The sequence below is a fragment of the Salvelinus namaycush genome, chromosome 3 (assembly GCF_016432855.1).
Source record: "Salvelinus namaycush isolate Seneca chromosome 3, SaNama_1.0, whole genome shotgun sequence".
Taxonomy (NCBI): domain Eukaryota; kingdom Metazoa; phylum Chordata; class Actinopteri; order Salmoniformes; family Salmonidae; genus Salvelinus; species Salvelinus namaycush.
The window spans coordinates 52,289,976-52,317,184 of NC_052309.1; the positions used below are offsets into that span (position 1 = coordinate 52,289,976).

The 27,209-nt window shown below is 43.1% G+C and overlaps 1 protein-coding gene across 1 annotated transcript; it reads right to left on the reverse strand.

The window, feature by feature from the left end:
* Nucleotides 1–69: 69 nt before the first annotated feature.
* Nucleotides 70–27,209, reverse strand: LOC120032393 (RING finger protein 145-like). The gene is made up of 11 exons (XM_038978473.1): nt 27,062–27,209; nt 18,546–18,762; nt 11,417–11,525; nt 10,974–11,065; nt 5,800–6,035; nt 5,406–5,581; nt 4,992–5,132; nt 4,627–4,809; nt 3,896–4,043; nt 2,926–3,282; nt 70–2,453 (listed from the first exon to the last, which is right to left on the reverse strand). The coding sequence occupies exons 2-11, from the start codon at nt 18,727–18,729 to the stop codon at nt 1,974–1,976; spliced, it is 2,106 nt and encodes a 701-aa protein (XP_038834401.1). The 5' UTR covers nt 18,730–18,762; nt 27,062–27,209; the 3' UTR covers nt 70–1,973.

A 27,209-nucleotide genomic window follows, 5' to 3' on the forward strand; every position in this document is an offset into this window, starting at 1 on the left:
TAAGGTTGTGGCTTATCCATCTCCATCTTTAATAATCAAACCAACAACACTAAGAGCTAGTTCAGAATGCAGGTTCAAATTGGATGGTGGAATTTATTTGACATTCAGTTTTGTACAATAAAGGCGACACCAGGCAAATTTCTCACCAAACAATACAGAAACTTGACTGGAATTCAGCATTCACAGAGCATGTCGTTCTTTTTGTGTAAAAAAAAAAGAAAAAGAAAGAAAAAAAGAACTATCGAAACAGAATTAAATTGTAGGTCTTCAACACAAAGAAACAAAATCCCAAACAGGAAAGCATTTCAAATGCTAAAAGAAGTCCTCTTCAAATGTCAATATCATGATGTATGTAAAATACTATTCACACTCTTAGCCGCTTCTCACAATTTACCTTCAAGAAAATGTGCTAAAGCCACCAACTCGCTACAAATTAATTTAAATGGAGCATTTACAAGTTTGATCATACATAACATGTATTCATTCTCAAAACTGTAACAAATGCCCAAAAAATACTGTTGAAGGTAAATTCAGTGCTGACACCTCTCTCAATCTGTGATCTTCAACCCTTCACACTTATACCTACAGAGGGCACTGACGTGTTCATACAAGCCTCAGATCACTTCATATTGGGCGGTGCAGCGTTAACACTGTATGGCAGGCATATCAAAAGTCCTTTTCATATAATATATGAACGGTTATATACACACACATTTATAGGTCTTTCCTCGTACAAACCAAAAATATTTAGTACCTGACAAAAAAAACTACTTTGGAACGTCGCTATAAATGACATTAGTGCAAATGTCATAACACGTGGGCTACATATCATGAAAATAAAGGTTCCTACAGCTACCAGATGGTGACAGCGTGCAAGCCTAAGCGTGCGTATGAAGCTTCTACATCAAGTGCTCTGTCTGTTCTCTTCAGTATATGAATGTCAACCACACATCCCGGTGAGTGTTTGTGTCTCCGACCTACACCACGCCCTTTCCCCACCCTGAGCCCTTACTTGGTAAGGTTGGTGTGTAACCAATCATCAAGCAGAACAAGGTGAGGGAGGGTGGGCCACAAGGCCAGGAGAGGGTCGGCGAGGCCCAACCAGGGTCGGAAGGAGGGGAAAACACTTGGGAGTGGCAAAATAGTGAGCTAACGTTAGTGACCTAAAGAGGGGAAAAGGTGTGTGAAACATGTTGAATGAGAGTTAATGAAATCTCAAATGTTATATTTTGACTGTGTTTTGTCTTACGCTAGATAGATGTACAGTATAATGACAGTCAACTGTCAAATAGCTGCATTTTGTTGTTTATCTAACTCAGTGGCCTTGTTGTTAGTGCCCGCCCTGAGATTGGAAGGTTGTGAGTTCGATCCCCGGCCCGAGTCATACACTAAAGATAAAAAAAATGGGACACCAATGAGTCTCTGCTTGGCACTCAAGAGTTTAAGAGATGGATTGAGGGTAAATCCCTGCGATAGACTAGCGTCCTGTCCAGGGGGTGTACCTGTGCATCAACCTGCCTCACGCTACAGAAACAGGATAGGCTCCTGCTCCTATGAGCCGTTCCGGCTAGCACAAGCCAAGGCTCATGCAAGGCTACTTACTTATTTTGATGCTAAGTGAGAGAAATCGATGCAGATTTCTCAGTGAAATTATATGGAGGTTCAGTATGGCATCACTCAAGTCTGCGTCAGACTTCATACCTGGAATCCTATAGGATTAATAACCATGAAATGTACTTGAATGAAATTAATTAAGCATGAAATGAAGTAACCATGAAATGTTAATGAATGACGTTTAAGACCATACTTTAAGTAACAGGCAACAAATAGATGAGTTTGTTAAGGGGAAGGTGTTGGATAGTGGCAATAGGGAAAGTCCAACAGTTAACCTGTCATGGCGAAGTCATACGTATTAGCCACTTTGAGGATGAATAGTCTTTAGCTGTGTGTGAGGAGGCGTGCATGAGCGAGGCTCAGAGGCAGCAGGGGCTGGCAGACCGTTGTAGTTCTAACTGGAGGTCAGCTGCACATGTTGTGGATGTTGTTGCTTCAGGGCAGGATGCAGACTGCTGGGGCTGGCGATGCCTGAGACATGACTCCCCTGAGCTCTGTGACGGACCTGCCTCCTCTGCCTGGCCCTCAGGCTCTGGGTCAGGGTTAGCATGGGAGGAAGAGGATCTGGCTTGGCTCTCTTCAACAGGAACACCGTTCTGAGTCACCGTTTCGTTCCCTTCAGCCACACTGGCCACTGGCTCTCCTTGCCCAGCCTCTGCTGGGTTGGGATTGGCTGGAAGAATGTCCTGGGCGGGTGCAGCGGTGGCATTGGTGGGCTGTGATTGGCTCTTCAGCTGTTTGTGGCAGAGGGGGCAGGTCTCCTGTACGTAGAGCCACTTCTTGAGGCAGCCAGCGTGGAAGAAGTGACTGCAGGGGGTGATGACGGCAGACTTCATGTCCTGGAAAGGGAGACAGAATACTGGTTAACTACCGAAGGACTACGGACAACCACAGAAGAGTCTGCTACAATGCCTGATGATGCTTTTCTGATAAGTGGAAGTATATCACAGTACACATCCTTATTCAAACTAAACTATCATTTTTCTTTTTAATGTTTAGGTAACTTTCCCAAAATTCCCAGGTTTTCCAAAAAACCCGGTTGGAGGATTGCCGGAATCAGCAAAAAATCTGGAATACCTCAACCAGGATTTCTGGAAAACCTGGGAATTTTGAGGAAGTTACCAGAATTTTACAACCCTAGTCAGAACCCATGTCATATCCCCTCTAGCCGCATTGTCCCCTTCATACCAGAAGAGGGCTATAAAACACATTTATCAGAACAATAATGGTGCCCTCTCAAACAGCATGCACTCACACTTTTCTTCATGTACACACACCGGACACACACCGGACACACACACACTCCGTCACCTGATAGCAGATAGCACAGATGTCATTGTACTGCTCCAGCTGCAGGTCGGAAGCGGTGGGCAGGCTCTTGATCTTGTTGACGGCGTCTCGGCGCATCAGGAAGCTCTGCCAGCCCAGCTGGGCACGCAGCCACACGTTGTAGTAGGAGTGGATGAAGATGATGGTGGAGCCCATCACCGTCCACTCCCCGAACACCGTCTCAGACACGCCGTAGGCCACCACCACGAGCGCCACCAGGAACTCCAGCAGCCGGTAGGTCCCGTTCACGTAGTAGATCACGTCGTCCATGTTCTGTACGGGCTCCTTACGGACCTCCTCCACCATGAACAGGATGTATATTAGCAGGGTGCCCAGCACCTACGGGAGAAGGACATTGAGTGTGGGTGCTTTGTTTCACTTGTTTTGACACTAGAAGTAACTCTCACGTTGGGGCAAGCAGTTGGGGGTCAAGGGTTAGGATCAGAGGTAATATATAGATCAAAAGTAGTAAGGTCTGCGGCCTTCCTTTTTTTCTATTAGAGATAGTCAATGCACCGGAACCACATTTTAACAAAATAATGTTGCTGGAATGCTGATCTTTCCGGTTTCTACAACAGAAACCATTTCAGAACAATCTGAGATGGTAGGTTGCTGAAACCTCACAGGGTTTTCCATATTTCACAGGGAATATATACTCACAGGTGGCCAGGGAATAGCAGGCACAGATACGGGAGCTTACAGTCCTTACCGTGCCCGTCACATCACCATCACGGACCTGTGCAATATATCTCAGCACTAACGGAAAAGCCATCTACCTTACATATGAAACATTGTTGACGTGTTCTTATGTCATTACTGCAAAGAAACGGACAAAGGATCCAGTGTACCAGTGGCTAAAAGGAACTCTTGAATTGGACAGACTACAGCGTGTGTGTGTGTGTGTGTATGGGTGTGTCCATGGCGACAGAGCTTAAGGTGTGTGTGTGTGTACCTGCAGTGAGGTGAGGATGCTGGAGGAGATGATGATGAGGAGCCAGAAGTCCATGTGGAAGAACTGGCAGATCATGTAGGCCATGTAGGCTGGGAAGACCAGCAGGAACAGGCACAGGCTCACGGCCCGGAAGTGCTTCCACAGGCTCCTGAACAGAGCGACAACCGACAGAGCTTTTACTAGGACAACACCTCTTAGTAAAGTTGTGTTGAACTGAATCATGTAGTTGTGGCATTTTGGACGGACTTCCATGTGAAAGCGAGGCCTTTTCTGATCTTTTCATTCTTGCTGTGGATGACACTATGGGCCCTGGATAGGCTTGGGCGATATAACATATATCACTTTCAATACCGTTTGATTTTCAATACCCTCGCGGGGGCTGCATGCTGCGCCACTGCTTATAAGAAATCAATGTATATTCAGCTCAGGTCTTCAGCTATGCATTTGGTTTGCTAACTTGCTAGTTGAGTGGCTAGATCAAGCTTCTTGGTTACAGCAGAGACATTCAATCTCCTCCTGGATCAAGATCCCTGTTGCCTAAATTGTTTTGTGCTTATTTTTGTAAAGTAGATATTTTAAAAAGTAATAGCTCCCCTTGTGTGCGTATTTGGTAATACCGTATACCCCGTTATGGTACAGAAACTAAATGACCTTATGAATCTGGATACCGCACAACCCTAGGCCCTGGTCAAAGTAGTGAGACATTTCCAACTCAGCCTGGAGTGTCTTACTTGTCCCGTGAGGCCCCCAGAGCCAGTACGATAGGGTCAGCTATCTCCAGCATGGACTGCAGGATGGAGGCCACCACGATGAAGAGGATGATACTGAGGAGGAAGGCTCGGTGGATGACCTGCAGCTCAATCAGACCCGTCTGCACAGCCAGGATCAGTAGCGTGATGCCCTCCGTCATTCCCCTGAGATGGCGAGAGACAGAGCAGGGGGAGAGAGAGAAAGAGAGATTCATAAATAATGTGGTGATTTCAGTCAAAAAAAGAAAGAAAGATTCCTCATTTTTCAAGCTATGGGTCAAATAACACACTTACCGGGCATAAACACACAACATAAAATGGGCTGAATGAGAATGCGGCTGACTGACCGATGCATGGTGTTGTCATTCATGAAGGCCCGGTAGCCCTGCAGGTAGAACTTGCAGAGGGTGAGGACGCCCAGCGCCACAAAGGACACGGTGAAGACCAGGCCCAGCAGGGAGTAGGGGGTGCTGCAGCACTCTGCAATACTGAGGGGACAGGGAGAGAAGGGGACAGTAAGAAAACTCACGAAACCAATTCAGAGATCATGCATGTATTTGTAATAGATGGCACGTCACATTCTCTTTGATTACAACAAACAGACATAATAAAGGACTGACATTGTAGAACTTCAGATTACATAATGTTGTGTTGTGCAAAAGTTCCGGAAAAACTGGTCGACTTGGGTTTCCAACATCTCGGATTCCACGAGAGAAGGGAAAAGGGTTTCTAGTGTTCTAGGAAGCAGTGCCCTGTCTCACCTGGTGAGGAAGAGGAAGAGCAACCTCTCTCTGGAGGTGGGCTTGTCACGGCTACTGAAGTAGGTGTAGATCTGCAGGGCAAACAGCACCAGCCAGAAGCACATGAAGAGGACAGGCAGAACCAGCTGGTTCCACAGGGACATCCCCAGAGCCAGCAGCCCATACACCTCCACCACCTGGGCACAGGAGGACATGGAACAGAGGATGCCACAGATATTGTTAGCTATGAGAAATATAAACACAGAGACAGCAGCAAACTGATAGATTTACAGTCTTATGTGTGAAAGAAAAGTGATAATCAGGTGGTAGAGTTGTCATTGAATCTCCTCCAGTCTAGAGCCAGCAGACACTTAGCTGGCGTGGAAAAAATTCAGTGCCACGCAGACTATTTTACCTGCACCAGCTCCCTGTAGGCGGTCTTGGCCAGGTTGTAGGGCACCAGCAGGTTGGAGGCCAGGAAGTAGATGACTTCGAGGCCCGTGAAGATCATGGCGAAGCGGTTGATGAACACGATGGTCTCCAGGGGGACCAGGCAGAGGCGCGCCACCAGGGGGAGCAGGTGAGCAGAGAACAGCCAGATCCTCTTGGTCTGCATGACGCAGGAGCACAGGGTGCATACCACAAGCTGAGCTGGAGAGAGAGGCGGGGACACAGGAAGGACGGGGTTAACACGCTGCAGGTGAACGCCCAGTCTATAGGAACACACACCGTATCTGAACTGTGTAGTAACATGAAACAGCTGAATCTTAAAGGGCGGGTGTTCCAAGATCTGACTTGCAAAGTCAAAATGTGCGACGCCCTCGAGGACAAATAAGGGCAAAAGAAAAGCGCCTCAAGAGTTCATTGAGGCCCGGAGCACGTGCGTCTTTACCGCTACCGTGCCCCAAGTTAACTCTGACGACACAGTGCTAAAGCATGTGACTGCACTAGAAAGCTAAGAGACTCGTCATCACACCAGAGAGAAATGAGAGATGGAACGAGACATAGTAAAGCCATAACGTCAGATCCAGTCTGTCTCCAGGAGCTGGAGTGTGACGTCCCTGAGGCTGGTGACGACAGCACGGAGAGGCAGCATGTTCCCTAACACTCTAGGGACTAGGCCAAGAGGTCCCTGCCTACTGCTCTCCTGTGTTACTGGGAAAACATGAACCCTCATTGCGACCCGCCTGCAGAGCGTGCGTGAAGATTCGAGTGTCCCTAGAAAGCAACTTTGCAGTACAGCAGTCAGAACTCACGGCTGAATGTGCATCGAGAGTAGCCTTACCCAAACACTTGGCTATCAGACAGCTTATCCCACTTGTCTTTCAGAGAAAAGTAACAAGTACTTATGTGATTGAACCTAAAAAGGCCAAAGTTCAAACAACTGTCCCAAGCCAAGTCAGCACACCGTGCCAAAGGGAATCATCGATCAGTCCCTCCCTCTTTGTAAAATGTTAGGGAAAGGGTTACTTAAAGTGGCACACCAGTCTCATTTTCACCCCATTTAACACCTGATTTACTTAACAAAACACACATCCCACCCCCAGGTGGTGAAGGTAGGAAACAACATCTCCACTTCGCTGACCCTCAATACTGGGGCCCCACAAGGGTGTGTGCTCACCCCCTCCTGTACTCCATGTTCACACACGACTGCGTGGCCACTCACTCCTCCAACTCAATCGTCAAGTTTGCAGACGACACATCAGTAGTGGGCTTGATTATCAACAACGACTAGACAGCCTAAAGAGAGGTGAGGGCACTCGGAGTGTGGTGTCAACAAAACAACCTCTCACTCAACGTCAACAAAACAAAGGAGATGATCGTGGACTTCAGGAAACAGCAGAGGGAGCACACCCCTATCCACATTGAAGGGCCAGCAGTGGAGAAGGTGGAAAGTTTTAAGTTCCTTGGCATACACATCACAGACAAACGGAAATGATCCACTCACACAGACAGTGTGGTAAGACAGTGAGGCGTAACAGCGCTTCTTCAACCTATGGAGGCTGAAGAAATGTGGCTTGTCACCCAAAACCCTGACAAACATTTACAGATGCACAATCGAGAGCATCCTGTCGGGCTGTATCACAGCCTGGTACGGCAACTGCACCGCCCTCAACCGCAAGGTTCTCCAGAGGGTGGTGTGGTCTGCACAACGCATCACCGGGGCAAACTACCTGCCCTCCATGACACCTACAGCACCTGATGTCACAGGAAGGCCAAAAAGATCATCAAGGACATTAACCACCCGAGCCACTGCCTGTTCACACCGCTATCATCCAGAAGGCGAGGTCAGTACAGGTGCATCAAAGCTGGGACCGAGAGACTGAAAAACAGCTTCTATCTGAAGGCCATCAGACTGCTAAACAGCAATCACTCGGCTGCCTACATTGAGACCCAATCACTGGCCACTTTAATAAATGGATCACTAGTCACTTTATACAATGCACTCTAAATAATGCCACTTTAATAACGTTTACATATCTTAAATTACTCATATATGTATATACTGTATTTTATACCATCTATTGCACCTTGCCTATGCCGCTCGGCCATCGCTCGTCCATATACTTACATGTACATATTCTCATTCACCTCTTTTAGATTTGTGGGTATTAGGTAGTTGTTGGGGAACTGTTAGATTACTTGTTAGATATTACTGCACTGTCGGAACTAGAAGCACAAGCATTTCACTACACTCACATTAACATCTGCTCACCATGTGTATGTGACAAATAAAATTTGATTTCAATAGGTGGTCCTGGTAAGTCATGACATAACACAAGTGGGGGGGCTTTCCTCTTTTGTTCTCTATTGCTCCTCTATCGTTCCTCAAGCAAGGGGGGAGGCCGATGACATCACGGATCCCCTTGAAGTTTGCAATGGTGTCTAAAAACACAATATTGTTACAAATTTTATTTTATTGAGTATGTGTACTTTATATCCCTTTTCAACAGTAAAAGTAATAACATAAAATCCCTGGAGGACATCTAAGGGTGCTGCTGTTTTCAAATGGTCAAAGTAGCAGTGTTGAGTAACAGAGAAGGATGAATCTTCTCAGCATCAGAAACAGATCAATGCGTAACTGCCAGTCATTTCACAGGAAGGCTTCCTATTCATGATGACACTCATTTCTCGCTTCTTCCCCTTTTGGGCTTTCAGGTTTTCACTGAGCTCTGAAGCTAACACTATTGTGGGCCTATTGTGGGCCGGCTGTATTTTCAGAAGAGGCAGAACCCACACCCCGGTAACATAAAACCTGACAAGACACTAGTCGCACTACAGAACACCTGACACTCTTACGACAAGCAGCACAACAAGAAATACGTCAACGAGTGAGCAAGAACGAGAAAGCACGAGCGCGGGGAAAGACAGATGCCTGCCTGAGTTGTGAGCGCTCCCTTTGTACTGGAGACTGTGGCCACTCACACTCTCACTCTGTGGAAGCACCTTTGGCAGCGAGAGAGAGCGAGGAGCTCTGCGGCAAACGGCACCTCAGATCGTCAGATTATACAGCACCCACTGCCAACCCCCTGAACTCTCCTCCCCTCAGCCGCCTACCTTCTGCCTGACAGGATGAAGCAAAGGAACACGGCCTTTCCCTTTGTCTGAAAAGGTTCTAGGGCAAATGAAACTAGCTCGAGCACTCAGAAGACCGTTAGAATTGTACAATGGCCAGACAGGGAGAAAAAAACAGCAGACTCAGAGACAAAGATAGGCGTCGGATTGATAAAAGGATGTAGAAGAAAATATATATATGAAATAATGTGAGTGATGGAAGTGCACAATCACCGTGTTATCGAGTAAAAGCAGACTTTAGGGCGACTACAAAGTGACTCGTAGATTCTCAGAAAGTGGGGTAAGAGAAGTGTGGGGGTGTAAGAGGCTGGTACGGGACCTGTGAGACTGTGGCCCAGTGGGACTGTTTAGTGAGTTAACTATGAGATTGGTAGTGAAGGTGGGACTGTGTTTAGTTACAGTGCCTTCAGAAAGTACTCATACCCCTTGACGTATTCCACATTTTGTTGTCTTGCAACCTGAATTCAAAATGGATACAATTTATTATTTTCTCACCTATCTACACACAATACCCCATAATGACAAAGTGAAAAATGTGTTTTTAGTAATTGTAGCTAATTTATTGAATATGAAATACAGAAATCTCATTTACAGAAGTATTCACACCCCTGAGTTAATACTAAGTAGAAGCACCTGTGGCAGCGATTATAGCTGATTCTTTTTGGGTAATTATATAAGAGCTTTCCACACCTGGATTGTGCAAAATTATTTTTTTCACAATTCTTCAAGCTCTGTCAAATTGGTGGTTGATCATTGCTAGACAACCATTTTCAGGTCTTGTCATATATTTTCAAGTAGATTTAAGTCAAAACTGTAACTCGGCCAGGTACATTCACTGTCTTCTTGGTAAGCAACTTCAGTGTAGATTTGGCATTGTGTTTTAGGTTGTTGTCCTGCTGAAATCTGAATTAATCTCCCAGTGTCTGGTGGAAAGCAGAACCAGATTCTCCTCTAGGATTTTGCCTGTGCTTCGCTCTATTCCGTTTCTTTTTTATCCTGAAAAACTCCCCAGTCCTTAACGGTTACAAGCATACCCATAACATAATGCAGCCACCACTATGCTTGAAAATATGGAGAGTAGTACTAAGTAATGTGTTGTATTTACCACAAACATAATACTTTGTATTCAGGACAAAAAGTGAATTGCTTTGCCACATTTTTTTGCAGTATTACTTTAATGCCTTGCTGCTAACAGGATGCATGTTTTGGAATATTTTCCAAATTCCCTGAGCGGTTTCCTCCTCCTATGGCAACTGAGTTAGGAAGGACGCCTGCATCTTTGTAGTGAAGGACCTTACAGATAATTGTATGTGTGGGGTACAGAGATGAGGTAGTCATTCAAAAATCATGTTAAACACTATTATTGCACACAGAGTGAGTCTATGCAACTTACTATGTGACTTGTTAAGGAAATATTTACTTCTGAACTTAAGGCTTGCCATAAAGGAGTTGAATACTCATACTCAAGACATTCAGCTTTTCATATGCATTTGTAGACATTTCTAAAAACATAATTCCACTTTGACATTATGGGGTATAGTGTTTCTAGGCCAGTGACAAAACAAACAATCTCAATTTAATCAATTTTAAATTCAGGCTGTAACAAGAAAATATGGAAAAAGTCAAGGGGTGTGAATACTTTCTGAAGGCACTGTAGTTACCTATGAGGGTGGTAGAGAAGGTGGGACTGTGTTTAGTTAGTTACCTATGAGGGCGGTGGTGAAGGTGGGACTGTGTTTAGTTAGTTACCTATGAGGGCGGCGGTGAAGGTGGGACTGTGTTTAGTTAGTTACCTATGAGGGCGGCGGTGAAGGTGGGACTGTGTTTAGTTAGTTACCTATGAGGGCGGTGGTGAAGGTGGGACTGTGTTTAGTTAGTTACCTATGAGAATGGTGGTGAAGGTGGGACTGTGTTTAGTTAGTTACCTATGAGGGTGGTGGTGAAGGTGGGACTGTGTTTAGTTAGTTACCTATGAGGGTGGTGGAGAAGGTGGGACTGTGTTTAGTTAGTTACCTATGAGGGCCGTGGAGAAACGGTTCATGGACAGCGACTCCAGGTAGAGCGGTCCCTCGTACCCGGAGTCCAGCTCACTGCGGACATAATCCCTAAAACAGGAAGACAAGACAGTCAGAGCTCAGCTCTTGCAGTCCCACCTGCTGTCTTCTGTCCTCACTGGTTAAACACAGAACCATGCATCAGAGAATTCAACAAGAGTTACGCACAATCAAGGCCAGTAGAAGCCACCAATAGTCCGGAGCCAGAATCATAATATGGTCAGAAAGTCACTACTGTAATACCGGTAACTGTTTTATGGAACAACTACAAAACAGAACTTCAAATCGCAACACTTAACGGCTTTTAAATGATCTTCCGAATACACGTATCTCCTAGCTAACAAGTAGACAGGTCAAGGATTATTTTAGCTGTAGTTCCTGTAGTGTGTGTCTCTCTCTCACCTGGAGACTTGGTGTCCGGCGAAGAGCAGCAGGGCAGTGAGCACGTACAGGTAGAGCTTCACCAGGTGCTGACGAGGCAGAGTCAGGAGCACCAGGCTGAGGATGTAACCTGACACACAGCAGAGCAGAGACGGTCAGTCGGGACAGTGAATCACAGAGGGAAGGAGAGGGGTTTGTACAGTACAACACATGAAGTGGAACAATGCACAAACAAGGCTGTTTTTTGTTTTGTTTTTAAAGGGACAAAAATATATGTGCCTGCTTCAGCTGCCGTCGGTCTCACACATATTAAGGAATAGTTTATTAACACGGACGTCCACTACTGTCTAATTGGCATTCACTTCTTGAATAATCTGTTATTCCAATCATCTCAGAGGAGTTCTATTATCAGGAGGACAGTGAAACCAATAATCCTGCCTGCCCTCCGCCATCTTGGTTGAGCGTGGCCTGCCTGGTTTAGTGGAGTCAGCAGAAAACGGTCCCAGGGAAAATCTCAATTGCATACTCCTCGTTCTCTTCACCTACTTCTCAAAACCCAGTAGATGGGGGGGGGGAGAAAGTCAGAGGGCCCTCCTTTTGAGGCAGCAGCGAGGGGAGAGGATACGAGGAGTATGTCATTCAGATTCTCCCCTAGACAAAATCATCAGGCACCAAAACGCCAGGTACTCGATTGGCCGACCTGGACCCAGCGTGCAACAGATCCACCCAGCCAATCCATCCTGGGGATTCCATTAGCAGACAGCTAACACGCCCACTCCTCTAAAGCCCTCTCCACCATCCTGCACACAGTGTGTGTGTGTGTGTGTGTCAAACATGCAACTTAACCTGGTCAAACAATCATTAAAGGGCAGGGAGCATGACAACAACAGTGGGGGATAGGAGGCTAGTTAGCCATTGAGGCTTGAAAGAGTGGTCAGTGGACTGAATCATTTTGGCATGACAGCAACTACACAGACAGATACTGATATGATTCTACCTCCCATGAAAACCAAAATGATTATGATCCTCTCAGTCTAAGTGCCACGGGCCCTGACTGGAGTCAGTGTTCCCAGCCAGTGGTGTGTGTGTGGCCAAGTCAGGGTGAGCCAGCCTCACTGTGACAGGCAGCCAGGGTGACAGGGACGGATTAGAGCTTTGTGTGGGCCGTTTTACCCTCCCTCTCTCCCTCCTCAGCCTGTGGCCACCACCGGATGCTGCTTATGTAATCCTGAGAGGAGATGGACCTATATTCTGCAAGCCGGCCAGGCCGTCACGTCACTGCTGTCAATAGGCTTATCTATGAGCCTCTGTTCTGGTCTGGATGCTCAGTCACAACCACCACAAAGCAGAAAACAGAGAAGTGTGGCGGTACGACGGGAGAGGAAGCACTGCTGACGATATGCCTTGAACACAATCAGAACCAGATAAAACCTTGACTGAAAGAAGAAGTCCATACTGTAATCTTAATAAGAGTACAAGCTCTTACTTTACAGAGCCTGTGTTTGGTTAGTAGCCTAGCACCTTCCTTCAGTGGTGAATATGAGTCAGCGTGTTTAACAATGTGTGGGGTGCTTTGGTTGGAGAGGCTCCTGCTCTTAGCTCGCAGTTGCACTCTCAGAACCCACGCCTCCGAGGGAGCGGGGCTACGGCCAGTCAGGAACACAGCCTTAGACCACTCAGTCATTGTCACCTTACGTGTGCTGCATTGCTACAGGCCAAAAATCTTAACAGGGCCTGAATACAAAAAGTAGAGGCCCAGCTTCCCAACAGACCCAACTCACAGGTTCCTATCCCCACCTGACAAACTCAAGTCACGTGCTCCCCAGCCACTCCTCCAGACATGCTCACTGCTGTGGGGACATTAAGCCCTGTGTGCAGATAGTGAAAATAATGAACTGTGACTATAAAAAGTTACATTTAAAAAAATATATATTATCCTGTGCCTGGGGCAAACTATTTCACATAAAAGTAATATGGCCGTCCTGGTGATATTGGCCTAGCTAGGCTTACTGACTCAGGAGTCCATAAGGGAGGGGTGGGCCTGACAGTATCTGTATGGTGCACATAGAAAAGCCTTCCAGCCATGGTCAGGTGCAGCAATGTGTATTAACAGAGCACATCCTGTTCCTTGGCCTGCAATCGGTAAGCCAACAACACGGATGAGAAGAATTTGTTTAACAGCAGCGACAGCAATAAAACAGAGCCGTTAATCCACAGTCATGGGTCCCGAGCCGTTTGCTACGCAAAGTCATGCAGACAGGACAAAGAGTGGACCGGTGTGAAAGAACCATCAGTGCTGGCAGTATAAATACACTGACCCTAATCGTCCATAAGCAAAACAGTTAGAGATAGACTACAGCAAGCGCCAAAATGACGAACAACGCTAATAAGATGAGGTAGGGCCTCATGAGATATGAAATATTTGCTGAAACCTAGAAGTACAAATAAAAGATTAGAGAATATCCTGCTCTCCCTCAGTCTGTCTCTTTCCAAGAGACACATCAGCAGCACACACACACACACACTGAGGTTCAGTCCAGCCCACTGTTCTCTGCTGCCCAGTGTGTTCATCAGCAAATACCAGCCTCATTGTCTCACCCACCAACTTCAGCCAAGTATGCAAAGCCACTAAAAATACCACTGGTGAGGTCAAGGAAAGTTTGTACACACACAGTATACATACAAAATACAAAGTTATCAAAAAATTACAGTAAAAAAAAATGTAATTCCTTCCCATTGATAATTATCATATCTAGTGACTGCATTATAGTCGAGGCCTGTGAGCTGGTTATCATGGCCTGTGCCTCGTCCACTCCTTTCCCCTGGGAAGAGAAAGGCTTCTTTGAGGGGGGAGGGGATGACTTCGTTCTCCTACTCCCTGCACGGGCCAGCCCCCCCCACACACACACAGCACATTGTGCTAGCCCATCACACAGTGAGGAGACAGCCTTTAGCCTGCCTAAATAAGTGTCACAGTAACCAAGCTGGCTGCTTTTCACGCACGGACCACACTATCCGTCTGCCTACTACACAATTACCCACCAGCCTGACCAGCTGATAACATGACCCCCCATGCCTAGTAAAGTACAATGGCAAACCACAAAACAGTATACAATTCATGCATGGTATTGGTTAACTTCTTTGGGCTAGGGGGCAGTATTTTGACATCCGGATGAAAAGCGTGCCCAGAGTAAACTGCCTGTTACTCAGTCCCAGAAGCTATGATATGGATATAGTGTGAAAACACTGAAGTTTCCAAAACTGTTAAAATAATGTATGTGAGTATAACAGAACTCATATAGCAGGCAAAAACCTGAGAAAAATCCAACCAGGAAGTGGGAAATTGTAGTTTTGTAGTTTTCAATTCAGCCTCTATCTAATATCAAGTGTCTGTGGGGTCAAATTGCACTTCCCAAGGCTTCCAGCAGATGTCAACAGTCTTTAGAAGTTGTTTCCAGACTTCTATTGAGAAAGGGAGTCGAATAAAACCAGTTTGATTAGGTGGCTCTCGCACGAGGACAATGGGATGTTTACCTCTTGGGCACGCCGGTCCTTCCTCTGTAATGGAAACGCTATTGTCCGGTTGTATTATTACTGCATCTTTATGATAAAAAGAAGAATTGATTGAAAACATCGTTTGACATGTTTTTACGAACTGTAATGGAGCATTTTGACTTTTCGTCTAGATAATGGTAACACGCTTTGTGCTTTTGGATTAGTGGACTAAACGCGGCGAAAAAACCTGAGTTATTTGGACATAAAGATGGACTTGATCGAACAAAACAAACATTTCTTGTGGAACTGGGAGTCTTGCGAGTGCATTCCGACGAAGATCAGCAAAGGTAAGAGAAGATTTATAACGCAATTTATGGCTTTTGTTGACTCCACAAGTTGGCGGGTAACTGTATAGCTTGCTTTGATGGCTGAGCACTGTACTCAGAATATTGAATAATGTGCTTTAGCCGGAAAGCTATTTTGAAATCTGACAAAGCGTTTGCATTAGAAAGAAGTGCATCTATAATTCTGTGTAAAACACTTGCATCTTTCATCAAAGTATATGATTAGTATTTCTGTAAAATGATGTGGCTCTGTGCAAATCCACGGGATGTGTTGGAGGCAAAGCCTTACTGAACATAACGCGACAAATGTAAACGGAGGTTTTTGGATATAAATATGAACTTGATCGAACAAAACATACATGTATTGTGTAACATGTTGTCCCGGGATTGTCATCTGATGTAGAATATCAAAGGTTAGTGATTCATTTTATCTCTATTTCTGCTTTTTGTGACTCCTCTCTTTGGTTGGAAAATGGCTGTATGCTTTCCGTGACTAGGTGCTGACCTAACATAATGATATGTTGTGCTTTTGCCGAAAAGCCTTTTTGAAATCGGACACTGTGGTTGGATTAACGAGAAGTCTATCTTTAAAATGATGTATAATACTTGTATGTTTGAGAAATTTGAATTATGAGATTTCTGTTGTTTGAATTTGGCGCCCTGCAATTTCATTGCCTGTTGGCGGAACCCCGTTCCCAGACAGGTTAAAGGAAAGATTCACCCATTTTGAATGTTATATCGTATTTGTGCATCTCGGAGCGATGGGTGAATGCATTCAAAATGGGTGAATGTTTCCTTTAACTCTTCTGTGCACATTTCAAGGTTAATTATACCACCTTGAGCATCACGGAAAGTCCCATTAAAATACTTGGGTCTCGGATGGTGGAAAAAAGCAGAGGTAAATGACAAAGGAGCGGAAAATGTGTCTGAGCCAACGTTTCACCATGACGACAAAGTAAAAAAAAGTGTCGGACTGCAGGCAGACAGTTGCAGCAGCAGATGTCTAAGGTCAGGCCATGCTTTAATTATGAAACAAGCATCTGCCAACACCCTGCCTCCACTGAGCTCTTAGTGGGCCAGGCCCACTCTCAAGCAGAGCATAGACATACTGAATCAGAAGTACTGTCTGTGCCCATGTTGACGTGCCAATAGAAATACAAAAATTAGGAGAAGCATGTTCACCCTTACAGTCAACGCTGACTACAAACTGTCAGACTTTATCCTTGCGTCACTGCTTTTATCATGTCTTAGCTAAATCTACCACAAACCTAAAGGCATTTAAATGTAACGCCATTCAAGACAGTCGTAGGTTTAAAAATGCTTAGCTGAACTTAAACGATATGCATTTATACCATGGCATTGTTGAATACTCGTTTTCAATTGGCTTGAATGGGCATTCGAAGGCGTGAATTATTTCCCTATAAAGCCTTGTAAAATTCAATGGCTATAGTTCATTCTTACGTGTTCTATGTTTGAGCTGCTTTTGAAATTAAAAGTTGAATTGTTCAATTTGATTTTCATAGTAAGCGAGGACTGATGGTTAGGATAGCTAAGCTAGCAAGTCTGTTTGGTTAACAAGGCAGCAGCTGTAGCTATCTAGTAAACTTGTTCGCTACTTCAGTGGATGCCAAACACATTTTTACCGGCAAAATGAACACATTTCAAAGTATAGCTATGGTATAAGCGGGATAATGAACTCGGGGACTCAATGCGTTCTCTGGAAAACAACGCAACATCGGGAAAGTTCAGTGCCATGACGTGCTACACACTTTCCACATCGTGCATTATTTCCCATAGAACGCATAGTCCCCTCGATTATCACTTAAGTAGTCCATAAATTACATTCATATGCATGAGACCCAACCATGAAAAACTGGGTCCTAGTTTTACAGACTGCAACTGCAGTGTTTTTCCTGGTCAGGGCACACTAGTGATACGTCAGCACTACAGCCCAAATAACCTATTGGCTCACACCATTTCTAGCTTTTCTTGGCCACTCCATAAAGGAAAGTGCAAACAGAACTAATCTGACGATTACAACATCATTAAAGATATATGGGCTATTTACTGTGAATAGCATGGCTGGGTGATTTTAAAAGTCATAGTCAATCGATTAATAATATAATAATACTCTTAGCAAAAATATTACAATATGTAGAAAGGTTCAGAACTTTTGTGAAACATCACAGCACAGTTAAAAAAAATACATGGCAAATAGATGGTGTTCAGAGATAGATGGGAGGGGTTGAGTGGAGCTGATGGATGGGACTAAAAACAAACAAAAAGATAACTACTGTAAACTACACTGTGTCCGTAAAATGCATATAGTATGTATAAGCTGGAAGTAGAAGCCTAAGAGATGTTGTCCATTAGTTTACTCCCATTAGGGGAAAGATGGAAGGGTAAAACAAAATAATCTATCTACACACACGTTCAAAAGTTTGGCGTCCCTTAAAAATGTCCTTGTTTTTGAAAGAAAAGCACATTTTTTGTCCTTTAAAATAACATCAAATTGATCAGAAATTCAGTGTAGACATTGTTAATGTTGTAAATGACAGTTTTATGTGGAAACCTTTTTTTATGGAATATCTACATAGGCCCATTATCATCCACCATCACTCCTGTGTTCCAATGGCACGTTGTGTTAACTAATCCAAGTTTATCATTTTAAAAGGCTAATTGATCATTAGAAAACCCTTTTGCAATTATGTTAGCACAGCTGAAAACGGTTGTTCTAATTAAAGAAGCAATAAAACTGTCCTTCTTTAGTCTAGTTGAGTATCTGGAGCATCAACATTTGTGGGTTTGATTACAGGCTCAAAATGGCCAGATAAAAAGCACTTTCTTCTGAAACTCGTCAGTCTATTCTTGTTCTGAGAAATGAAGGCTATTCAATGCGAGAAATTGCCAAGAAACTGAAGATCTCGTACAACGCTGTGTACTACTCCCTTCACAGAACAGCACAATCTGGCACTAACCAGAACAGAAAGAGGAGTGGGAGGCCCCGGTGCACAAATGAGCAAGAGGACAAGTACATTAGTGTCTAGTTTGAGAAACAGACGCCTCAAGTCCTCAACTGGCAGCTTCATTAAATAGCACCCGCAAAACACCAGTCTCAACGTCAACAGCGAAGAGGCAACTTTAAATGTTATATGGGCTAATAGAAAGAAACACCCGCTTTTAAAAATGAATTTTCAAATTTTTCAGAAGTGGATGGGTGCTTTTGTCAAAATATGCTGTTGAAAAGTACAAATGCTATAAATGACCACTCAAAAGGGCAGCACTGGAAGGGGGAGGGGGGTGGTACTGACCAACATAGTGCAGGTAGAGAGCCAGGTACTTGTACTGAAAGAGGGGGTTGTTGTTGAGACTGCTTCTCTGGATCTTCTGGAAGAAGGAGCTGACATCCCAGCGGTAAAGCACCTCCAGCAGCATGATGCTGGGGACACGCAGCCCCACGTTCAGCACCGCCTCCAGCTTGTCTTTCACCAACATGGCTCCGACGCGACAAGCTACACACTAATATGACTGGACAGGAGGACGGAAAGATAGGGAGAAGAGAGGGAGCAAAAAGTGAGTCGTCTGAGGTGCTATAAAATGATAGCACGCAGACAAAAAGAAAACTAGCAAAATATAGTTTTTTTTTTATGCAACTAGCTGTTTTTTCAGAGCTTCATAGGTTAAATCAAATCAGTCATAAAAGAAATACACAATAAATAAAAAAGTACATGAGAATAAAATAAATACAAGAATATACACTAGATTATATACAATAGTGATGGGAATGGGGAATCGATACAGTAAGTGATATTATATAGATACTTTGACATTTTTTTTGTTGCTACATAACGTTAGCTAGTGCTAAATCGGCTGTACCTGCGACAAAACACCGGTATTTTTCATCCTATAGCTTGTTCTCCTTTTTAAATTGTGAGCCAACATGTTTTCAGTGCTTTTAATTTCAATGACTGATCAAAACTCATTTTCTCATGCTCTCTGCAGCAGACATGTAGTGAGCAAAATGCTTGGAAAATCAAATTGTAATATGGAATTGCAATACATAAAGAATAGTGAGAATCGGAATACATATCGTATCGGCGCACCGTGATAATATTGTATCGTGAGGTCCCTGGCCATTCCCAGCCCTAATATAATATAAAGGTCAATATCCATACCAATCAATGAAAGTGATACTGGTTACAGTTGTGTAATCAGGGTTAAAGTGATTGAGCAGCAGAATAATTATACCACAGTAGCAGCAGGGCAGTAAAGGATGCACACTTCCACCAAAAAAAATGTAACAGTACAAATCAGGGCCAAGTACCCATATACATGCGGGTTGAAAATGGACGATTTGGGCACTGATAAGCGCCTAAATTGGAACGCAGTGGCTGTACAGTAATATGCTAAAAATTACATCAGAGCTCAGGCTCTGAGCTTGACAGCGCTGTATGGGAAGACAGATAGCCGTGCTGAACATGAGCACCGCACGCGACAAGAAGTTGCCCCCATCGTTCCTGCTAATTGGGCAACTTTGTCGCTTTTTGTTGTCCCGAGTTAGGGAAATGCTGTAAATTAAGAGGACTATGTATTTTGAAAGATAAGACGTTGAGGATTATAATAAATACCGCTATGATGTCATACAAGCAGCCAAACACCCGAGAGTCCAAATGTGTACTTCACATTTCCATATCATAAAACGCATGTCATATACAGTGTCAACGTTTTTGATGTACATTTACAAGATGACATGGCGTCATACCCTGGGTTGTTTTGAACAAACTGAGCCCGGTTTGTCTATTGTGATGAAAATTCACAACAGAACACACACCTGAATGCACAAATTACAATCACATTTCTCTGAATAGACTTGTGAAAGTCTCACACCGTAAGATCGTATTTTATAACTTAGCTAGTCATGTTGGCAATAGAACAAGCGATTTAAAATGGCCACATTTTATGATTGTGTAAACAACAGTAATTGTTTGATGGCGGGGATGCAGGGCTGTGTTCCAAACAAAACAACTAAAAGTGTGATTACTCTAGTTCCTTAAAGGCACAGCTAAGGAGAGCTTAAAAAAAGCACTGTATAGTTGAAGACTCGTCTTTAAGTCAAATGTGCATTGAAATTACGTAGGAACTGTGCACACTTTGGAGGTGTGTGGCCACTTGGAGACACCAGTTATTCCTCTCACTCAAACCACTTATTTGTCTCACATTTTAAGGAATATTCTTATCATGTTATTGAATGTATCAAATGCAGTGAAAAGTACATTAAATGTAAACTGCACACAAACATTATATGAAGAAAATGTAGCCTATTTCAGAAGAACCTAATAGCATATTCTGAGTCTTCCTTGTTAGGCCCTGATCTGGCTATGCCATACAGCTGTGGGCTACACTAGTTCATTTAGCAGACAAGATTTATAGTAAGAATACAATTTATATTTTCCCCCAAATGATTTACAAGGGAGTGCATACATGTGTTTATTCTGTGTTTAGTGGTTAACAAAGTGACCATTTGAAACAGGTCCTCCTATATGGTTAATGTAGAGTTATTTATGCAACTTTGGTTGTGATACAAACCTTAGAATCTATTATAAATCAATACATTTAGGCTAAGGCTGCATGAACAACAAATGAGGATTTGAAAAAAAGTTGCATGAAATCCATGCGCTCTGCTCTGTTTCTTGCGCAGGCTGCACACACTTCATCAGTCTCTGATATATAATTTGACAAGCACTTGATAATATTCTCACCCATCAGACTATTCTCAATTGAATGTGGCCTTTACATATAGCCTACTAATATATGGTGTCTTCAGAAAGTACTCACACTTGACTTCTCCCACATTTTGTTGTTACAGTCTGAATTTAAAATGGATTAAATGTAGATGTTGTGTCACTGGCCTACACAAAATGTAACTAGGCAAGTCAGTTATGAACAAATTCTTATTTTCAATGACGGCCTAGGAACAGTGGGTTAGCTGCCTTGTTCAGGGGCAGAATGACAGATTTTTACCTTGTCAGCTCGGGGATTTGATCTTGCAACCTTTCGGTTACCAGTCCAACGCTCTAACCACTAGGCTACCTGCCGCCCCTCGGCATAATGTCAAAGTGGAATGATGCTTTGATTTGTTTTTTTACAAATGAATAAAAAATGAAAAGCTGAAATGTCTTGAGTCAATAAGTATTCAACCCCTTTGTTATGGCAAGCATAAAATAAGTTCAGGAGTAAAACTTTGCTTAACAAGTCACATGGGCTCCCAAGTGGCGCAGCGGACTAAGGCACTGCATCTCAGTGCTAGAGGTGTCACTACAGACCCTGGTTCGATTTCAGGCTGTACCACAACCGGCTGTGATTGGGAGTCCCATAAGGCGGCTTACAATTGGCCCAGCATTGTCCGGGGTAGGTCGTCATTGTAAATACGAATTTGTTTGTAACTGGCTTAACTAGTTAAATAAAGGTTACATGTAAAAAAATATCTGCATGGACTCACTGTGTGCAATAAGTGTTTAACATAATTTTTGAAAGACTACATCTCCACATAAAAATATCTGTAAGGTTCCTCAGCTGAGCAGTGAATTTCAAACACAGATTCAACCACAAAGACCAGGGAGGTTTTCCAATGCCTCACAATCTAAGCAGACATTGAATATCCCTTTGTGTATGAAGTTATTCATTAAACTTTGGATGGTGTATCAACACACCCAGTCGTCACTAAAGATACAGGCGTCCTTCCTAACTCAGTTGACCGAGAGGAAGGAAAGTGCTCAGGGATTTCCCCATGAGGTCATTGTTGACTTTAAAACAGTTACAAAGTTTAATGGCTGTGATAGGAGAAAACTGAGGATGGATCAACAGCATTGTAGTTACTCCACAATACTAACCTTAATGACGGAGTGAAAAGAAGAACGCTTGTACAGAATACAAATATTCCAAAACATGCATCCTGTTTGCAACAAGGTACTAAAGTAAAAATGCTAAAAATGTGGCAAAGCAATTCACTTTTTGTACCGAAAAAAAATAAATAGTGTTGTATTGGATTAGCTCCAAACACATTACAGAGTACCACGCTCCATAATTTTCAAGCTAGTGGTGGCTGTACCATGTTATGGGTATCCTTGAAATTGTTCAGGACTGTGGATTTTTTCAGGATAAAAAAATTACAGAATAGAGCTAAGCACTGGCAAAATCCTAGAGAACCTGGTTCAGTCTGCTTTCCACCAGACACTGGGAGATGAATTCACCTTTCAGCAGGACAATAACCTAAAACACAAGGCCAAATCTACACTGGAGTTGCTTACCAAGAAGACAGTGAATGTTCCTGAGAGGCCAAGTTACAGTTTTGACTTAAATCTACTTGAAAATCTATGGCAAGACTGATAACAGTTTTTATGGCCACAATTTTTAAAAGTTAACACTCGATTGCATTTAGAATTGTTATTTGTTGCGCAATAGATTAGGCAAAGAGGTCAATGAAACTCGACCAAAACAATGGAAATACCATGGAAACGCATGGGGGAAAGATTCCGTGGGGGAAAGATCACGAGTCTCCTCGTTGCCCCCCTGACAAAATGGCTAATTTTGGCTATTGTTTGTGTATTTCAAACTATACTTAACAAAAATATAAAATGCAACATGTAAAGTGTTGCTCCCATGTGTTTCATGAGCTGAAATAAAAGATCCCAGAAATGTTCCATATACACAAAAAGCTTATTTCTCTCAAATTTGGAGCACAATTTTGTTTATATCCCTGTTAGTGAGCATTTCTCCTTTGCTAAAATAATCCATACACATGACAGGTGTGGCATATCAAGAAGCAGATTAAACAGCATGATTACACGCACCTTGTGACGGGGACAAAAGGCCACTAAAATGTGCAGTTTTGACAATACCACATATGTCTCAAGTTGAGGGAGTGTGCAATTGGCATGCTGACTATAGGAATGTCCACCAGAGCTGTTGCCAGAGAATTTAATGTTAATTTCTAATTTGGCAGTACAGCCAACCGGCCTCACAACCGCAGATCACGTGTAACCACCATCCCAGGACCATCCCATATCTGGCTTCTTCACCTGCGGCATCGTCTGAGGGGGTGCTGATGAGTATTTCTGTTTGTAATGAAGCCCTTTTGTGGGGAAAAACTTATTCCGATTGGCTGGGCCTCGCTCTACAGTGGGTGGGCCTGGCTCCCAACTGGGTGGACCTATTCCCTCCCAGGCCCAAACATGGCTGCACCCTTGCCCAGTCATGTGAAATCCATAGATTAGGGCCTAACAAATTCATTTCAATTGACTGACTTCCTTATATGAACTGTAACTCAGTAAAATTGTTGAAATTGTTGCGTTTATATTTTTGTTCAGTATATGTTGAGGTAAAAAAAAAAAAAGGATTATAAACTGGGTGGTTCGAGCCCTGAATTCTGATTGATATACCACAGCTTTCAGCCAGACTGTATACCACAGGTATGATGAAACATTTGCTTTTACTGTTTTAATAAACTTAACCGGTTTATAATAGCTATAAGGCACGTCATGGGTTTGTGGTTTATGGCCAATATACCACACCCACCCGAGCCTTAAGTATAATGCTTGTATGGATGTCAACCACAATAAATGTTGATGTTATTGTCATCAATCAACTGCATTAGTTAAAAATGATGGACTACCACACCACCGATTTCTGTATGCTAACTATACTACCAGCTTATACAAACGGCATTTAGCAGTCACTTCTTCTAAACCTGAAAAAGGACAACTTCTAAATGTTATGCAGCAAAAACAGCCAAATATATTCCGAAATCGAACTTTAGTAACCACAATTTGGGCCTGTTACAATACATCAATCATGACATTTGACAAATATTCAATTTGTTAGATCAAATTTGTTGAATGAGAGCCAATCCATCATTGTAAATAAGAATTTGTTCTTAACTGACTTGCCTAGTTAAAATAAAAAATACCACATCCATCTATTCCCTACTGTTTGCGCTCCACTGACCTCTTTATTGCGCAACGACTGGGCTTGTAAAAGCACGTTTCACTCCAGTAGCAGCTTTCTGAGGTGCTCTCGCGCTGTCTGACAGGTGATAGGCTATTCCGCTTAATTTAATTCCACCACATTATGCAAATTAACCTATAGACCCATTAACATCCCTATAACATTTAATGCAATATTTCATAATGAAAATAGAGATAATCCAAACAGATGTCCAGTAACAGTTACATGGTAAAAGAGTTACAGACATGCAAAATAGCAATAAAATGATCTCTGGGTCAGTATTTCTAGGGCAATTTCCATAATGCAAGATTAAATGTGTCATGAGACCATAACGTAAAAAGGGGCTGGATGTCCTAGTCGCAACGAAAAAAAAAAAAAAACCTGTGTCGATCGAAGACGTAGTACAGTAATTAATTGATATTAAAAATAAAAAAAATACATTGCTACATTTAAGAGTGTAATTGTAAATATTTCCCACACAGCCAAGCATCCCAACTTGTACCTGCATCGACCTGAAATACTGTAAGCATTCATGCCATATTGATGAGTTAGTTAGGTGGTGTATGGTCATGATGCTTGCCTTTGCCTTTTCACATGATCTGTAAGACAGGTTGGTTATATTTAACCTACCATGTGAAAAACATGCTAATAACTAGCGCCCAATCAAAAATGCAGCTTTTGACCATTGGGTAAAATGATGTTAATTGTGTAGATAATCCTATAAAGAAAACCAAAGGTTCAAACCTCATGTCTCTATCATAATCCGTTCAACAATTATTGGTGTTTTTACCCTTGTAGGATAGATGGAATTAGCGTGACTAAATCAATAGAGGCCAGAGAAAAAGTGGAAAAAATTAAATAGAATCACGCCAGCTAGGCTGGATTCTGCACAATAATTAAGGTTACTGGCTACCTAACATGTTCACTTTCCCGTTGAACTCATCTTTCTTCTCGAATCGCAGGACATTAAACAATATAGAGGTAAGATTGATATCGATTTTGAGACATGCCGTCTTTTCATATTTTAGTATATCCTTTTCATATTAATTTAAAAAATAAAATATTTTTCTAAGATTTCTCACAAAAACAAGCATATCTCTGAAATGTCAACAGAGCACATACCACAGGAGGTTAGTAGCACCTTAATTTGGGAGGACGGGCACTTGGTAATGGATGGAAAGGAATAAGTGGACCGGTATCAACATCAAACATGGTTTTATGGGTTTGATGCCATTCCATTCACCACGTTCCAGCCGTCCTCCCCTGGCGTATACCAAGCTTTTTATTTTCCAAAACCTTTTACATTTAATTCAACTCGTCATGCTAATTTTGCTTTGAAGACAATGTCCACAAAATGTAAAATCCTCAAAAGTTGTTACGAGAAACCTGCACTGCTACGTCAGAGCTTGTCAGATGGATTAGGTTATGAAATCCAACTTCTTGGATAGAATGCTAACAAAATGTTAGAGACCCCACTGAACGATTCAGAACACGAATAATTGATATTTGTCTTGGTAAAATGTATTTTATAACATAAGGTGAAATTTTATCACCAAAGTGCGTTTTCACCCACTCTGGGCAGAGTAGGTGGACACCCTATAAAAGGGATGGGAAACTTTGATGAGGGTGGGGGCCACACAAAATCTGAACTCAAGCAGGCCGCAGTGGTTTATGCAGTCAGAGCCAGTCCTAGCCTTTTGAGAGCCCAAAGTTAAAATTAGTTTTTCTCCCCTCTTGACAGCAAGGATACTTTTGATTTAGAGTAATTTCCTGCAAACCTACACATTCTGCTATGGGTCAGAGAGGCTGTGCGGTCCTCTATTTGCAGGCAGACACTGATGGAGTGGATATCCCATCCATTGAATTACATATAGAACTGATTCATACGACCTCAGGTCCCATCCCCCTGGCCCTCACTTTCAGATGGCCTTTTGAACATGTAATTATGAAACATACAGGTCCACTGTACCAAGCGTACAATTTTCTAGCTACATCACTTTGTAATTCACATTCATCTGCAATGCCCATGATGACTGAAAACGTAACGTTAGCTAACAAGACCAATTCGCATTATGATTACATAACCGAAATGGTGTAAACTATGGTTATACAGGCACTGGATCACCTTCATGTTGAGGGCTAAGTTAGCACAGGTATTGAAGTCTAGCCCGACATCTAGCTAGTTACACTATATTCATGGCTTGTTGGGCTCTGAGCGTTTATGACATGAACTTTAGTAACCTCGCCAAACGAACGTTAGCAGCGGCTAGCTAACCGTAATTAGTTGTGCCCTGCAAGAAGGGTGATGAATTGTCACATTCTCAATCTCATATTCCAAGACGTACCAAACTACAACTACGTACATTTGTAGGGTCGTTAAACGAGGCAAGATGCTAAAAGTCAGTGGTTTAGTTAACTAGCTATGCATCACGTATGTTAGCAACGCAGATGAGCAGAGTCGGGACGGGCGAAAAACTGCATTGATGACCCGCCTACATCAATGTAACGTTACCTGATGTTTTTAATAATTGAAACGACCACCATGCATAGTTTAGCTAACTAAAAAATAAAGCACGAGATCAACAGCTGCTCACGACTTAAATTAATCTAGCAACAGCTGGCTAGAAATATTGCTAGCTAGCTACGCCTTATCGCAGAACTGCATGTATTGTGTCGCTAACCAGCCAGCTAAATAGCTAATGCTAGGTACTTGGCTAGCTAGCTAGTCCCTCGAGAGTCAAAACAATCCAGGTTAGCTAGCAAGCTAGCTGAGTAGCCAAGTTCGCGTTATCAACATTGCCCCACGGAAAAACAAAGAACCTACATTGCAAGAACGACGTTCACGACGTTAAAGTGAGTTTGAGGATGCTTCTCCGGTCGAATATCAACCATTTTAACTCGGCTTCTCCCGAGTTAACGGTTGAAACGATGGGATTTCCACCATGGATCGAGTCTTCTGCTGCCGCCGCTTC

Bases quoted from the DNA above. Each gene is read 5' to 3' on its own strand.
- LOC120032393 (XM_038978473.1), bottom strand. From the start codon at position 18,729: ATGTTGGTGAAAGACAAGCTGGAGGCGGTGCTGAACGTGGGGCTGCGT. The intron at 11,066-11,416 runs GTGAGAGAGAGA...TTCCTGTTTTAG, and splicing joins GCCGGACACCAAGTCTCCAG to GGATTATGTCCGCAGTGAGC. The intron at 6,036-10,973 runs GTAACTAACTAA...CTCTCTCTCCAG, and splicing joins TTTCTCCACGGCCCTCATAG to CTCAGCTTGTGGTATGCACC.